General features: G+C 35.1%; 1 protein-coding gene across 15 annotated transcripts in view; it reads right to left on the reverse strand.

The window, feature by feature from the left end:
* Window positions 1-14,894, reverse strand: part of OFD1 (OFD1 centriole and centriolar satellite protein) — a 55,993-nt gene that overhangs the window by 5,105 nt on the left and 35,994 nt on the right. For 4 of the 15 annotated variants that reach the window (XR_011968084.1, XM_072614335.1, XM_072614336.1 and 1 more), the window contains 3 exons: window positions 11,022-11,609; window positions 9,667-9,817; window positions 922-1,013 (listed from right to left, as the gene is read on the reverse strand). Coding sequence is in view for 9 of the 15 variants with exons in the window: in XM_072614335.1 (XP_072470436.1) it covers window positions 922-1,013; window positions 9,667-9,817; window positions 11,022-11,609 (831 nt within the window). In the remaining 6 variants the exon portion in view is untranslated. Of the gene's footprint in view, window positions 1-921; window positions 1,014-3,222; window positions 3,300-9,666; window positions 9,818-11,021; window positions 11,610-14,894 lie in introns of all 15 variants that reach the window. The other 11 variants (XR_011968087.1, XM_072614340.1, XR_011968086.1 and 8 more) reach the window with 8 other exon arrangements.

Here is a 14,894-nt window from a genome sequence, read left to right on the forward strand (position 1 = left end):
ATCGGAAAGAAACATTAAAGATCAAAATGAAGACCCAAAGTCTTCAGAGACCCAATTAATAGTTAGGCCAGGGATAAAAACTCACTCTCCTGATTCTAAAGCCAGAGCTCTTCCCACTAAAATTGAGATTTATCCAAATCTAGAGAAAACTAAGCTCAGTATAATCAAAACAAAAATATAAAATTTTCTAGTTTATAAAGGGAAAAAAATCCAATACATTTGCTTTTGATACAGTTGTTACTGAAGTAAATTCTACTTTTACTCAGGCACTAAATCCTTTCAATAATTTCTTCTACAGTGACTGACTCTAGAGAGAAAACGAAATGACTTTTTCATGAATACATCTTTTGGATTTTGGGTCCCATATTCCATAGCGGTGTTTCCCAACCTTCCTTTAACTTGAGTACCTTTCCTCTTGTTTATTTCCTATTTCTCCTGCAGATAGCTGTTTGTACGTATTTGTTCACTTGTTGTCTCCTCCATTAGATTATGAGCTCCATGAGGGCAGGGACTGCTTTTTGCTTCTTTCTATATCCCCAGCACTTAGTACAGTACATAGAAGCAATAAATCTTAATAAAGGTTTATTGACTTACTGGCTAACAGAATGTTAGAGATGAAAAGATCAGAAGGATTATCTAGTTCCCTTTGTTTTACAGGTAAAAAAACCAACTTGCCCAAGGTCACATAAACTAGTTAGTAGCATAGGGAAAAAGAGCCCCAAATTCCCAACTGCAAAATTTCTTGCCCTTTAAATAAAAACTTGAAAAGCCCATGATGTATGTATGAAGAATATGAAAGCATATAAGCCTCTACTGCACAGTAAGCATTTCCTGCTTGTATTTACTTATAGTGGGTATATTTCACTAAAATTATTTATGTCAAAATTTTACTAAAGCTTGTATGCATTCATTAGAACTTACATTCTAAAGATTCATTTTGAACATCTTCAATACCTGATTTCTCTGCATTTGAAAATTCACTTATATCTTGATCAGTGTGCTTCTCAGAATTACTAGAAGAAAGAATAAGATTCATTAATGTAAAAGTCAAAAGCACAGTTGGATAAAGATGCTTTCTGCCCTAGTAGAACAGTATACTAAATTACCTCTGGACTATACTCACTGTCATCTCTATGTAGTTTCTAAAAGAATTTTTTCAGATACATTTTAAAAAACTGTTGTCCCAGGACTAATGTGACACATCCTGTGAAGATGTAAGATTGAATACTTGAGAGCTCATAAAGCTTCTTCAGCACTGCCTGTATGTTATTCTTAGGTTTTAAAAATACAGTATGTAAAATAATTTACTTTCAAGGACAAAAAATATAGTTACAGAATCACATTCATAAATTTAAAAGAAAAAAATTACATTTCAACTTCAATAGTTACACGTAACATATCACTTCAGAACTACAGGTTAATGGTACAAAAATCACAAGGCTTGAACAACAGAGGTGTTAATGTTGTGATAACTTTTATGCTTCAAAATAAACTGAACTCTTACTTAAAAAAAAAAAATCTGTCTTGTTTTCATCTATAGCGAAAAGAGACAATGTTCCAAAGTGCAAATATAGGAATGCCTTTCCTTATGCAATCTTTGTGAGGCTATTCAATGAACACTAAGGGAAAACACTAAATTCAAAATATGGACTGTAACCATAAAATAAGTGAGAATTACACATTTCAGGTATCAGAACACCAAAAAGCAAGAAATTCTACTTTTTATATCTACAATACAAGTTTTTCAGAAGAATGAAACTTAAATCTAATAACATTTGAGTAAATTAGAAATTACAAAGATAGAAACATCTAACTTCCTCATTTTAAAAGATGAGGAAATTGAGACCAAGTATTTGTGATTATATGGCTTAATGGTAGCGTTAAAACCCAAATCAAGATCTACATGTGTTTAGAATTATGGGATTATATTTTTGATTACATCTTTCACTCATCTGTTACCTTTTGCAGCTTGTTCACATCCCCAACACCCTATCACCATGACCATGTTTTCATACACATTTTGAATTTTTCAGACACTGTCTTGCTGCCATTTGTAATACCACAAAATAAAGCATGAACTACCATAACCTCACTTAACCTGACAGCCTCAACTACCAACAGTACAGCAAGGAAATAAGCAAGAAAGCTCCCTTCTACCAAATTCAGCTTATTTCAATCAGGACAGCCTCTCAAGCACTTATCTACAACTCTTGGTTTTTCAGATCACTATGATTATTATTATGGTTTTAACAGTACTTTCCCCACAACAATCCTGTGAACTGCAACATCTCACTTTACAGGAAGAAATACTGAGAGAATCTGAGAAGTGCCTATTGGTCACAGAGCCTGAAGAAATAGAAGACAGACTCAGGACACTAAGATAAATCAAGCAGTAGTTCTAAATCCAGGATTTTAGGGTTACATCCTTTAGTCAGATTACAGGACTTCAGCAGGGAAGAGGAAGATGGTTCTATATACCTGCCTCATCAGTCCCCTCAAAACATTCCCCTAGAAAAATTTCCCTATTTCTTCTGAGGGCAACACCACTTTTGCAGGCTCCTAGCATCTTAACTTCTGAATTATTATTGATTCTTCACTGTCCCATAACCTACATATGCAATCAGTTGCTAAACTGTGGCCATGTTGATTGCCACACACACAGGAATCCCTTGGACATATTTCATGTTCAGTTCTAGAACAAGACAATAAAGTGAGTCACACAAGTTTTTCGGTTTCCTATGTAAAAGTAATGCTTGTACTATACTGTAGTCTATTAAGTGTACAATAGTATGATGTCTAAAAAACAAACATATATACCTTAATTAAAAAATACTTTATTGCTAACAAATGCTGACCATCACTGGTCCTTTAGCAAGTAGTAATCTTTTCCTGAGGGAGGGTTTTGCCTTGCTGTTTATGGCTGTTGGCTTATGAGGGTGGTGGTTTGTGAAGGCTACAGTGACTGGCAATTTCTGAAGACAACAACAAAGTATGCCAGTATGGAGAATAGCTGGTCAGTAGACCACTCAGGACACGCAGAATATTTACTGATTTGCTGCCTTACCCAGAAGCAGTTAGCGGTGCCCCAAAACAATTATAATAATAACATCAAAAAGATCACTGATCACAGATCATTGTAACAGAAATAATAACAATGAAAACGTCTGAAATATTGTGAGAATGCCAAAATGTGATACACAGAGATACAATGGGAGTACATACTGTTGGAAAAAATGGCTCCAATAGACTTGCTTGATGCAGGGTTGCCACATACCTTCAATTTGTAAAAAACGCAGTATCTAAGAAGCACAATAAACAAGGTATTGCTTGAATCTTGACTGTGCCTCAGTTCAAGTCCTAATTACTTTTCACCTAGCCTATTCCAACAGCCTTTTACCTGGCCTGTCTGTCAGGATTTTTCCCCACTCCAGTTCAGAGTGCCAAATGCCAAAATTATTTTCCTTTAGCACCCATCTGATCATATTACTCAATAAAATTCAATGACCCCATATTGCCTTGTCTTTAGAATCAAATATATACACCCATTTGGTTTTTAAAGCTCTTCAGAATATGAGTAATTCCTCCAATAGATAAATGGTCAAAGGATATGAATAGGCAGTTTTCAGATGACATCTTTAAACAAACAATAAAAAGTTCCTAGTTTTATTTACCAATTAAATGCTTTTTTAAAAAATCAACTTGGTTATCAACTTGGCCAATCTTATCTTTTGATTTTAAAATTTCTAACGTAGAGTACTTTAATGGAGAGTATTTGTCTAGTTCATTTAGCTGTATGCCTAATACATGATCTGTTTTTCCTTCTTCTGATGAGTGTTTCAGGACAGAAATCTTTCACTAAGGAATTAAATCCTCTCTATTGATGTTCAAATAATTTTTCAAAAGTCCTCTTCTGATTATAATTGGTCAGTAAAGGACAGTTTGTTATTTCTGTTTTTCTACATTTGTTTATGAGATGTAGGATCAATTTTTATAAAGGTGCCATGTACAACTGACATACATAAGCACTTCCTTATTCAGAGATCTATCATAATCTTTTCTTAAATTCTATTCTGGTTCTTAACTTTCTTTTTGTTTACTGCTCTGTTAGATTTATCTAGGTCTGAAAGGTATATGTCGAGATCCTCAACTCATAAAAATCAATAAAGCAGATAAATCGTTAACTAATTTAATTTTTAAAAAGAGATAAATACCAAACAGCCAATCTTAAGGGGAAAAGGAAAATTCACAACAAATGAAAAGTAAATTATTATATTCTGCCCAACAACATTCCAAGAAAACTGATAAATGAAATGAATATTGTTAGAAACATAAAATACCCAAATGAACAGAAAATTAAAGTAGCTCAGTTTTAAAAAAAGAAACTAAACAAGCCATGAATGAACTCAAGTAAAAAATCCAGTACCAGACAAGATTTAGAAGTGAATTCTATCAAGCATCCAAAGAATAATTAATTCCAATACTATGTTGTTTTCAACAGAAGTAAATAAGGAAACAGATCAAATTCCTTCTATGATACAATTATGGTCTTGATACTTAAACCAGATATAGACAAAGCAGGGAATGAGAACTATAAATAATTATCACCAATGAATGCTGACTTTTTTTGGGGAAAATACTTAATAAAATATAGTAAAGAACTGAAAATTGATTAGGAAAGAGGCCCCAGAAACAAATTAAAAAGATTATATGCTATGACCTGGTTGAAATTATATTTAAAGAAAAAAGAAAGAAAGAAAGAAAAAAGGAAGAGTTGGCACAGTCTTCCAGAAATTAGGTGTGAGTAAACCATATCATATACCACACTAAGTAAGTTCCAAATGCATACAGATCTACATATAAAAGGTAGTATCACAACAAATTAGAGGAATAGGGAAGGAAGTATCTTTCACAACTATAGATTAGTGAAAAATTCATTATCAAATGAGGGGTAGAGAGGTTCACAGAGGAAAAAATAGGGCACTGATTACACAAAAAAATTTTGTACAACTCAAACCAATGCAGTTAGATTTAGAAGGAAAAGAGGTAACTGGGAAAAAGCTTTGTAGCAAAGTTTTTCTGATGAAGTTCTAATATCCAAGACATAAGGAACTGCCTAAAAGATAGAGAACAAGAATTATTTTCCCTCAGAAAAATAAGTGGTCAAAGAATATGAAAACAAAATTTTAAAGGAAGAAATTCAAACTATCAACAGCTATATTAAAAATAGTTCCATTTTATACCTATAAGATCTATAAAGATGACAAAAACAGAAAATGACAATTGTTAGAGGGATTTTAGGAAGGCAGGAGTACTAATGCATTACTGGCAGAGCTGTGAAATGGTCTAGCACTTCTTAAACACAATTTCCAAGTATACTCAAAAAAATCATTAAAATGAAGGGGGGGAGTCAAAATCGCAGAGTAGAAGGACAGACCTACTTTAGCTCTCCCCCTATAACCCATCAAATACCCATAAAAAAATGACTGAACAAATTCTAGAGCAGCAGAAGCCACAAAATGACAGAGTGAAACAGATTTATAGCCCAAGACAGCCTGGAAAGCCGACAGGAAAGGTCTATTGCACCGGACTCAGAGCGGAGAATACCCCAGCATGTGCCATGCAGGATGAACTGGACTGGAGCAGGCTTCAGGGCATGGAATCAGAGGCAGCAGCTGCAATTTCTAGTTTCTCAACCCACAAATGCCAAAGACAGCTTCAAAGGTCAATAAGAAAGCTCTTCCACCTGGGTGAGAGGGGAGCAGTCTGACTTCCGGGCAACAGCAGCCACTACAGTAGCAGTGGCCACTTCTGGAGCTCTCCACCTAAAGACCCTGGGGGAATCAAGCCTCTGATCTCAACCCTGAGTGGTCCTCCTAGGGTGAGGAGCAGCACTGGCACTGGCATGGTGGGGCTAGTGGTGGCTGTGGAGAGGGAATGTACTCACAGTTGCAGGGCAGAAAAGAGTGCTTATGGTTGCTCACAGACCAGAGTGCAGGCCAGGAGAGGAGTAAACTCCTCTCCCTTGATTGTGCCACTTTGAAGGAACTGAGAACTCACAGGTCCCTAGAGGTATCTCAGAGAACAGCAGCACAAAACCTCTGAAGCCTAGGGTAGCATACCCTCCACTTGACAAAGGACTCAAAAGTCATGTAACTGGGCTAGGAAAACGCCCAAAAAAGGGGAAAAAAAATAAGAACATAGAAGGTTACTTTCTGGATGAACAGGTGTTTTCTTCCATTCTTTTGGAACAAGGAAGAACAAAGCATACCATCAGAGGAAGACATAAACGTCAAGGTGCTACATCCAAAACCTCCAAAATAAATATGCAATGGTCTCAAGGCCATGGAAGAGCTCAGAAAGGATTTTGAAAATCAAGTAAGAGAGGTGGAGGAAAAATTGGGAAGAGAAATGAAAGCAATGTAAAAAAATCATGAAAACTGAGCCAACAGTTTGCTAAAGGCGATTCAAAAAAAAAAATGCTGAAAAAAATAACACCTTTAAAAAAGGTGCTTAAAACTACCCCAAATGGCAAAAGAGGTCCAAAAAGCCAATAAGGAGAAGAATGTTTTAAAAAGCAGAATTAGCCAAATGGAAAAGGAGGAAAAAAGAAAAGCTCACTGAAGAAAATAATTCTTTAAAAATTAGAATGGAGCAGATGGAAGCTAATGACTTTATGAGAAACCAAGAAATTACAAAACAAAACCAAAAGAATGAAAAAATAGAAGACAATGTGAAATATCTCATTGGAAAAACAACTGACCTGGAAAATAAATTCAGGAGAGACAATTTAAAAATGAGACTACCTGAAAGCCATGATCAAAAAGAGAGCCTAGACATCATCTTTCATGAAATTATCAAAGAAAACTACCCTGATATTCTAGAACCAGAGGGTAAAATAACTAGTGAAAGAATCTACCAATCACTTCCTGAAGATCTGAAAAAAAAAAAAAAAACTCCTAGGAATACTGCAGCCAAATTCCAGAATTCCCAGGTCAAGGAGAAAATATTGCAGGCAGCCAGAAAGAAACAATTCAAGTATTGTGGAAATACAATCAGGATAACACAAGATCTAGCAGCTTCTACATTAAGGGACTGTAGGGCTTGGAATATGATATTCCAGAAGTCAAATAAATTGAGATTAAAACAAAGAATCACCTACCCAGCAAAACTTCAGAAGAAAAAATGGAATTTCAATGAAATAGAGGACTTCCAAGCATTCGTGTAGAAAAGACTAGAGCTGAATAGAAAATATGACTTTCAAATACAAGAATAAAGAGAAACATGAAAAGGTAAACAGGAAAGAGAAGCCTTAAGGAACTTATTAAAGTTGAACTGTTTACAGTTCTACGTGGAAAGATGTTATTTGTAACTCATGAGACCTTTTTCAGTATTAGAGTAGTTACAGGGAATATATACATATGTAGGTGGGGTATGGGCATGTACATATGTGTATATTATATATGTATAGGTATGTATATGTACATGGGTGTATGTACATATATATACACACATATACACACACACACACAATTAGAGGGCACAGGGTGAGCTGAATATGAAGGGAGAATACCTAAAAAAAAAAAAATTTACTGTTCAATGAAATGCACTACAGTAAGAGAAAGGGAGAGGTGGAATATAGCAAATCATCTCACATAAAAGAGGAAAGAAAGAGCTGTTACAATGGGGGGGTGATGAAAGGAAATAATAATTGAGTCTTACTCTCATGGGATTTGGCTTAAGGAGAGAATAACACACTCAATTGGATACGGAAATCTATTTTACCCTGTAGGAAGGCAAGGGGGAAGGGGATAGAAGAGGGAAAATAATAGAAGGGACAGCAAATTGGGGAAAGGGATAATCAGAAGCAAACACTGTTTTGGGAGGATAGGTCAAGGGAGTGAACAGAATAAATGAAGGACAGGATAGGACAGAAGGAAATGTGCTTAGTCTTTTACAACATAACTATTATGGAAGTACTTTGCATTGTTACACATGTATGACCTATATTAAATTGCTTGTTTTCTCAATGAGGGTGGGTGGGTGGGGAGGAAGGGAGAGAATATGAAACTCAAAGCTTTAAGAACAAATGTTAAAAATTGTTTTAGCATGCAACTGGAAATTAAGCTATACAGGCAATGGAGTATAGAAATCTATTCTGCCCTACAGGAAAATAGAGGGGAAGGGGGATGGAAACTGGAGGAAGGGATGGATGGGGTGCATGCCATCTTAGGGTGGGGTGGGTGGAGAAAGATGGGGAGAAAATTTTGAATTCAAATTCTTGTGGAAGTGAATATTAAGAATTGAAAATAAATGAATTATATATTTTTTAAAAAAGAAGAAGAATGAAGGAGATAGGAGGAGGTTAAGTTAGGAAGGGCTTTGAATGCCAGAGAGTATTGTCTATTTGCTCCTGGAGGCAATAGTTCTGGAGTTTATTGAGTAGGGGGTAAAATGATCAGACTTGCACTTTAGGAAACATCACTTTAGTGACTGGAGGATGGATTGGAGGGGGTAGAGACTTGAAGTAAGCAGACCCCCCAGCAGGTTATTTCAATTATCCAGGTGTGAGGATGAGGGCTTGCACTAGAGTGGCGGCAGTGTCACTGGAGACAATGGGGTTTATTCAAGAGATGCTGCAAAGGTGAAATCAACAGGCCTTGGAAATAAACTAAGCAATCTTCCTAATGTTCATGTCAGATCACATCACTCCCCTACTCAAAACCTTCACTATGGTTACCTATTATCTACAAGAAAAAACACAAATTCCTTAGCCCGGAGTTCATAGGCTGTAATATTCTGCTTCCAACATACCTCCTCGTGGTAACACACCTCCTCGTGCTAACACAGTATTCTCCTTGTACTCTTCAAATTAGATGACTCTAATTTTAATTTAATTAATTTTAATTCTCTGATTTTGTCAGATTTTCTCCTACCTGGGCATTAATGGATAGTGTCTTTTATTCCCAAGTTGGACTTCCTTTCCTTCCTTCAAAGTTCAACTCAGGTTCCACTTTTTCTAAGACAATCTTTGACTCTGCCCCACTGCTAAAAGTGAGCCTTCCTATCCTAAATCTCTCACAAAATGTTTTCTTTTTCTATATATGTATAAGCTTCTTGCAGGTAGTGGCTGCACAGTTTTTCTTTTTCTTTTAGTACTCTGTACTTGTTAGAGACTTAACGATTATTCATGAAACAAATATTTATTTTGCAGAAAAAGCAGCATCTTTCATAATGTTATTAATATGAAGACCTTAGTTTTCATTACGAGGAGTGTTCTCATCTGAGAGTTCCCAATACTAATGATATCTCAGTTCCAGCCCTTATTCCTATATCTGGAATAGGGATATGTGTACATGTTAGTTTACACAATAGAATGTAAACTCCTTGAAGTCAAAGACCAATTCTTTTTTTATCTTTGTACTCCTAACACTTAGCACATTACGTAGTATAAAGCAGACAATTTAATCAAAGTATGATCCACTACTTCAATTCTACAAACCTCCCCTCCCCATCAAACAGTTAAGAAATATTCACTGGAAACAAAAAGGAGACAGTGCAAACTATATAATTCTACACAACCTTTAATAGTATGACTAGAAAACCTGTGTAACACTCAGAAATAAAGTGAAATTATATACTTCAAACAAATATAAGTATGATCTTTACCTTGACTTCTGTTCACGATTACTTGGTAAGCAAGCAACTGAGATATTGGGAGCAGATACAGCAGATGAAAGTTGAGATGTCCCTGGAATTGGTGATGGAATTTTTTCAGCAAGATGACAGGTGACAGGATCATCAACAAATGATCCATTACCTGAAAAGTATAATCTTGTACTTCACTATACGTTGAACTTTCTCAGGGAAGACATTAAGACTATTTTTTGAATTGCTATCAAAATATTAGAGAACACAGAACTAGATTTTATTAATCCAAAGAATAAAAATTATCAGTTCCCTCACATTTATATAGTACCTGAGCATTTATAATACTTTTCTCCCAACAACCCTATTAGGTATATTGTATATTGCTAAGGGCAAACTAAAACTATAAAACATATAGCACACAGAATGTTAGATTATGGCTAAAATCATAGCATCCTGGTGAACTCTTCTTAAAAATAAGAAAACTGAAGATCAAGGTCACATAGCCAAATATAAAGAGTAACAACTCAGATTTTATGATTTAGTCTAGAACTCTTTCATGTGATCACAAATTCAGAACTGGAAGGGCCTTTAAGAGGCCAGAAAGCCCAAAACCCTCATTTTAGAGTTGAGGAATCTGAAGCCTTGTCTATTGAGTTAAAAAACAAACAAACCCTATCTTTATCAATGTACATTATTTCATTACATCATTGGCTCTCAACACTTTAGCTTTAAGTTGTTCCTTCCTCCACTTGACCCAAAAACTTCTTTAACTGTTATGTCTAGAAATGATCCTTCTTTTTCCAGACATATTTATTAAACAGAGTATTCCAAAAGACTTTTGGGACAACCTGTAATATGCCACATAACACTGTTGTGACTAAGGTGATTCACCACGCTATGAGATTTCCAATTCAGCAAGTGACAACATTTCCTAAGGAACTAAATGCCCCTATAAAAAATAGCTAATGTTTTGTTGTTGGAATCAATTGATGTTAAGCAGTCTATTCCTGTCATACAAAATTAAATCAAGCTTACATCTTGAATTAAACTTCAATAAAAACACTACTATTAATAAAACACATTCTATAGTGATGATGCTCTATATATTCATGCAATTTATTTATGGGTAATGAAGTTGAGCCCACAAATACTTATCTATAAAATTATGAACAACTTGTTTATAGGTTTTACCTTTTGCAGAATCAAATCAACAAGTATTAAGTACCTACCACTTGCCAGACACTAGTAAGTGCTGGGGATGGAAAAAAAGGCAAACAACAACAACAGAACAGAGAACTGGTTATCTAAAATGATTATTTTCTCAGAGAGCAGTAGCTCTATGAAGTGAGATATTCAGTAAAAAAGCAGCTCACCTCCTAAATACATTTGGTTATTAAGGCTTCTCCTTGCTTTTGGACGTGGAGTAGAGGAAAGATGTCTAGGGGAAGGGGCTCCCCTTTGTTTCGGAGTTTGGTTATCAGTCATCCCATCACCCTTTTCATCTTTAAGACTGCTGAGTGGAAGCTCTTCAGAAACAAATTTGTCTTTGGCAAACATAACTTTTTCATGAATGCTACTACTCCGAATTCCTGGTAAAAGTGAAGGAGACTGACTCCTTGCTGGTGAAGGGCTTTTCATTGTACCTTGAATAACTCGTTGCTGGTAATTCCTATAGGCTTCTTCTAAGTACTCTGCCTCTTTCTCTAGTTCTTTTACCCTTGCTTTGGTATTAGCTACAAATTCAAGGTCAGCATCTGTAGAAGCATTCTCAATTCTGGCATGTTGGCAAGACCTGCTCCTTGGACGATCTTCTGACTGAACAACAGCATCAGTAAAGAACTGATTCTTCAAGAAATTATCTATATAAATATCATGAGGTACAATCTTGTCACTTGTGAAATCAATAACTGAACGATCAACCCAAGATGGCTTTGGATTTCGGTATACTTCATTCTCTAAAGCTAGATATTTAAGTATTGAAAATAAGAGCAAATTAATTTCAAAAAATAACAAATCATCTAAAAACAAGACTACAATGAAATTTTAGGATTTATTTTTTAAAATATGAAGGAATGAAATTAAAAGATAAAACTGAAGAAAAAATTCATATTTCAATAGTGTTTTATGGGTCCTATGTATATTTCATTAGATCCTCCAACTCTTGAGATAGAACTATTATTTCCATTTTATATCTGAGGACATTAAGCCAGCAAATGGTAGAATTAGACCTTAAATCTGGGTGTTCTAAACCTGTGCTTCAATGCTTTTCCCACTACAATATACATATACATATATGCATGTATGTGTACATATACATATGTGTATACATATTTACACTGTCGTGGGAAAAGCATTGAACACACACGTATATGTGTGTATACATATACACATATACGGTACTGCAAAAGAAAAGATGTTTTTATTTTGGAAATTCTTAAATTTCTTTTGCTAATGTTCAGATAGCACCTAGGACTAAAATAAATACCATTAAATTTAAATTAAAAGTGAGTCAGTTCTATATAGGTCCCATAAAAAACTTCAGCTGCATACTACATAAATCTATTTTGAATTTTTCCCCAAATTTAACACAAACAGGTTAGTACAACAAAATAACAATCAGTTATTTTCTCAGGTCAAAAACTTTAACACCTGGAACCAGAATGGGTTTCCATGCTTTGATATTGCTCTCTGCAGCATTTAATGAGCCATTCCAACACAACTTTTCTCTTAGTAGCATGAAGTCTACCTACTGTTTTCTTTCTTCCTTTTAAACCTAAAAGTGTGGGGGAATGTTAAAATGAAACTGTTAGGTGCTATGTAAAGTACTAAGTGCTTTTATTGATACAACCTCATTGGATCTTCACAATTTATGTTAACTTAGGAGGCATGGGAGACATTATACCTATTTTACAGATGAGGAAATTAAGGCAAGTAACTAGGAGAACTGGTGCTAGACCTCTGATGCTAAGTTGTGTACTTTTCCACTATACTGAGTCAATGTAGCATCATAAACTTTTCCCTACAAATGGAGTTAGAAGACAGTGTTACTCAAAAGTTATTTAGGTAACAATTAAACAAGTTCACTAACACATAAAGTAAAGAAGCTTCCATGAATGTCTGGTTCTGTGGCTAAGGTCAAAGGCTATGTTTGGGCAAGGCTTGCATTTGATGGAGAAACAAACAAACAAACAAAAAAACAGGAAGAGGAATAGTACTGAAATAAAGGACAAAAACACAACTTATGGGAGGAAGTGACTGCTTTGCTATAAAACTGGTGACTTTGATTTGGTGTGTCAATCTAACTTGCTTTCTTCACTTACATGAAATTAAGAATTTACTAAAATTTTGAAGATTTAAAAAATTTTTAGAACATAGAAAAATCAATCCAAAACACAGATGAGAATTGTACATGGGTCTGATTCACACATGGTCTTTCAGACAAATCTTAACTTCTTCCATTCTGTAACCATATGCATAGTTAAAAACACAAATGTAAGTGAATGCATATAACCAGATATAGTTCTTATATTTCAATGGCCCATGATTTTTTTCTGTATTGTTGCCATAACCCTTCTATGATTTGATACACTATCTTCAAGAAATGTTGCTGCTGCTACCAATTTAGGAATGAGCCTCTCTGCATTTAACTAGGCTTGGTCTCAAATGACACAGTCTTCCATTTGGCCAATACATGAAGACTTTCTACCTTGGTGGAACCTGTCAGTTTAGTTTCCAGTGGCATAGCCTTTGAAAGTAAAATGCAAACTCCTTAGGCCTGACATACAGGGTCCTGCATTCTAAATAAATCAAAGTATTAGTTGTTCCCTTGAATCTGAGAGTCTTCTACTTCCATGTATTTATATGCATAGACTATACTTTTTTTCTCATTTCTTTCTCTTATGTTTCCCTGGATACAAGATAAGTTTCCCAGCTTCCCCTCTGTCTTTACATCCAATGCCTGGTATAGTGACTGGCAATGGTAGGCACTTAATAAAAGCATGTTGACTGAATGATTTTATCTCCAGGCTCAGTTCAGGTGCTATCTCCTCCATGAAGCTTTCCTTAACATTCAAGTTGTTAGGACCCTTTTTTTCTTCTCTATTCTCTATTCAATTACTGGCTATTAAACTTGCTGTATTTCCCTGGGAGAATATAAGCTCCTTGAGGATGTCAGGAGCTGTGTCGGGATTTTTTGGTATCCTCAGTATCTCAGCACAGAGTATATACTTAATAAATATTTGTATTTTGAATTAAGAGCCCCTGATTAGGAATCAAAATAGAACTTGAGAAGAGAGAGTTCAGAGATATGGCATATTAAATCAATACCAAAGTAAAGTGGCAAAGCTCAAAACATTTTGCTGAGTCTTCAAACATTTAAATTCACTTTCAAAGATACACACTAAAAAAATATAAGACAACAAACAACTTGCAAACAGAAAAATGTGATGAAATTCCAACTAATTTATAGAACAAGAGAGATGTGACCAAGGATATATGGCAATCAGCGATTGTTTCAAAACTCCTACCTCACTACTGAAAAGATTTGTACTGTGATCCTTGCACATCACCATGGAAAAGGGAAATGTAATCTCTATTTGAATGATATATTCCTCTAAGAGAAAAAGGTTTTTGCTAACAATGATGATGATCATATTTACATAACACTTTAACGTTTATAGAGCATTTTACACACATTATTTCATTTTGTCCATAAAACAATCCTAGAAGGTAATTACTATTATTATTTCCATTTTACAGCTGAGGAAACTGAGGTAGAAACACAGCTAAAAAGTGACAGGCAAATTTGATCTTGGGTCTTCCTGACTCCACGCACAGTGCTCTGTCCCCTGCTCAACTTAGCTGCCTACCTACAGTAATAATAGTAATAGCTCACATTTATAAAACCCTGTAAGTTTTACAAAGTATTCATTATCTCATTTGACTTTTACAACAACTTTGTGAGGTAGGTTCTATTGTTATCCACATCTTACAGATGAAGAGAAAGTGAAGCTGGGAGGTCAAGTGACTTGCTCAGTAACACAGTTATTAAAAGTTTGAGTTAGGGTTTGAACTCAGGCCTTCCTAGTAACCAAGTCTAGAGTTCTAACAGGGGTGGGAACCTGCAGTCTTGAGGCCACATGTGGTCTTGTAGGTCCTTTGGTGCAGCATTTTGATTGAGTCCAAATTTTACAGAACAAATCCTTTTATTAAGAGGGTTTGTTCTGTGAAGTTTGGATTCATTCTGT

The sequence above is a fragment of the Notamacropus eugenii genome, chromosome 5 (genome assembly GCF_028372415.1).
Source record: "Notamacropus eugenii isolate mMacEug1 chromosome 5, mMacEug1.pri_v2, whole genome shotgun sequence".
Classification (NCBI taxonomy): Eukaryota; Metazoa; Chordata; class Mammalia; order Diprotodontia; family Macropodidae; genus Notamacropus; species Notamacropus eugenii.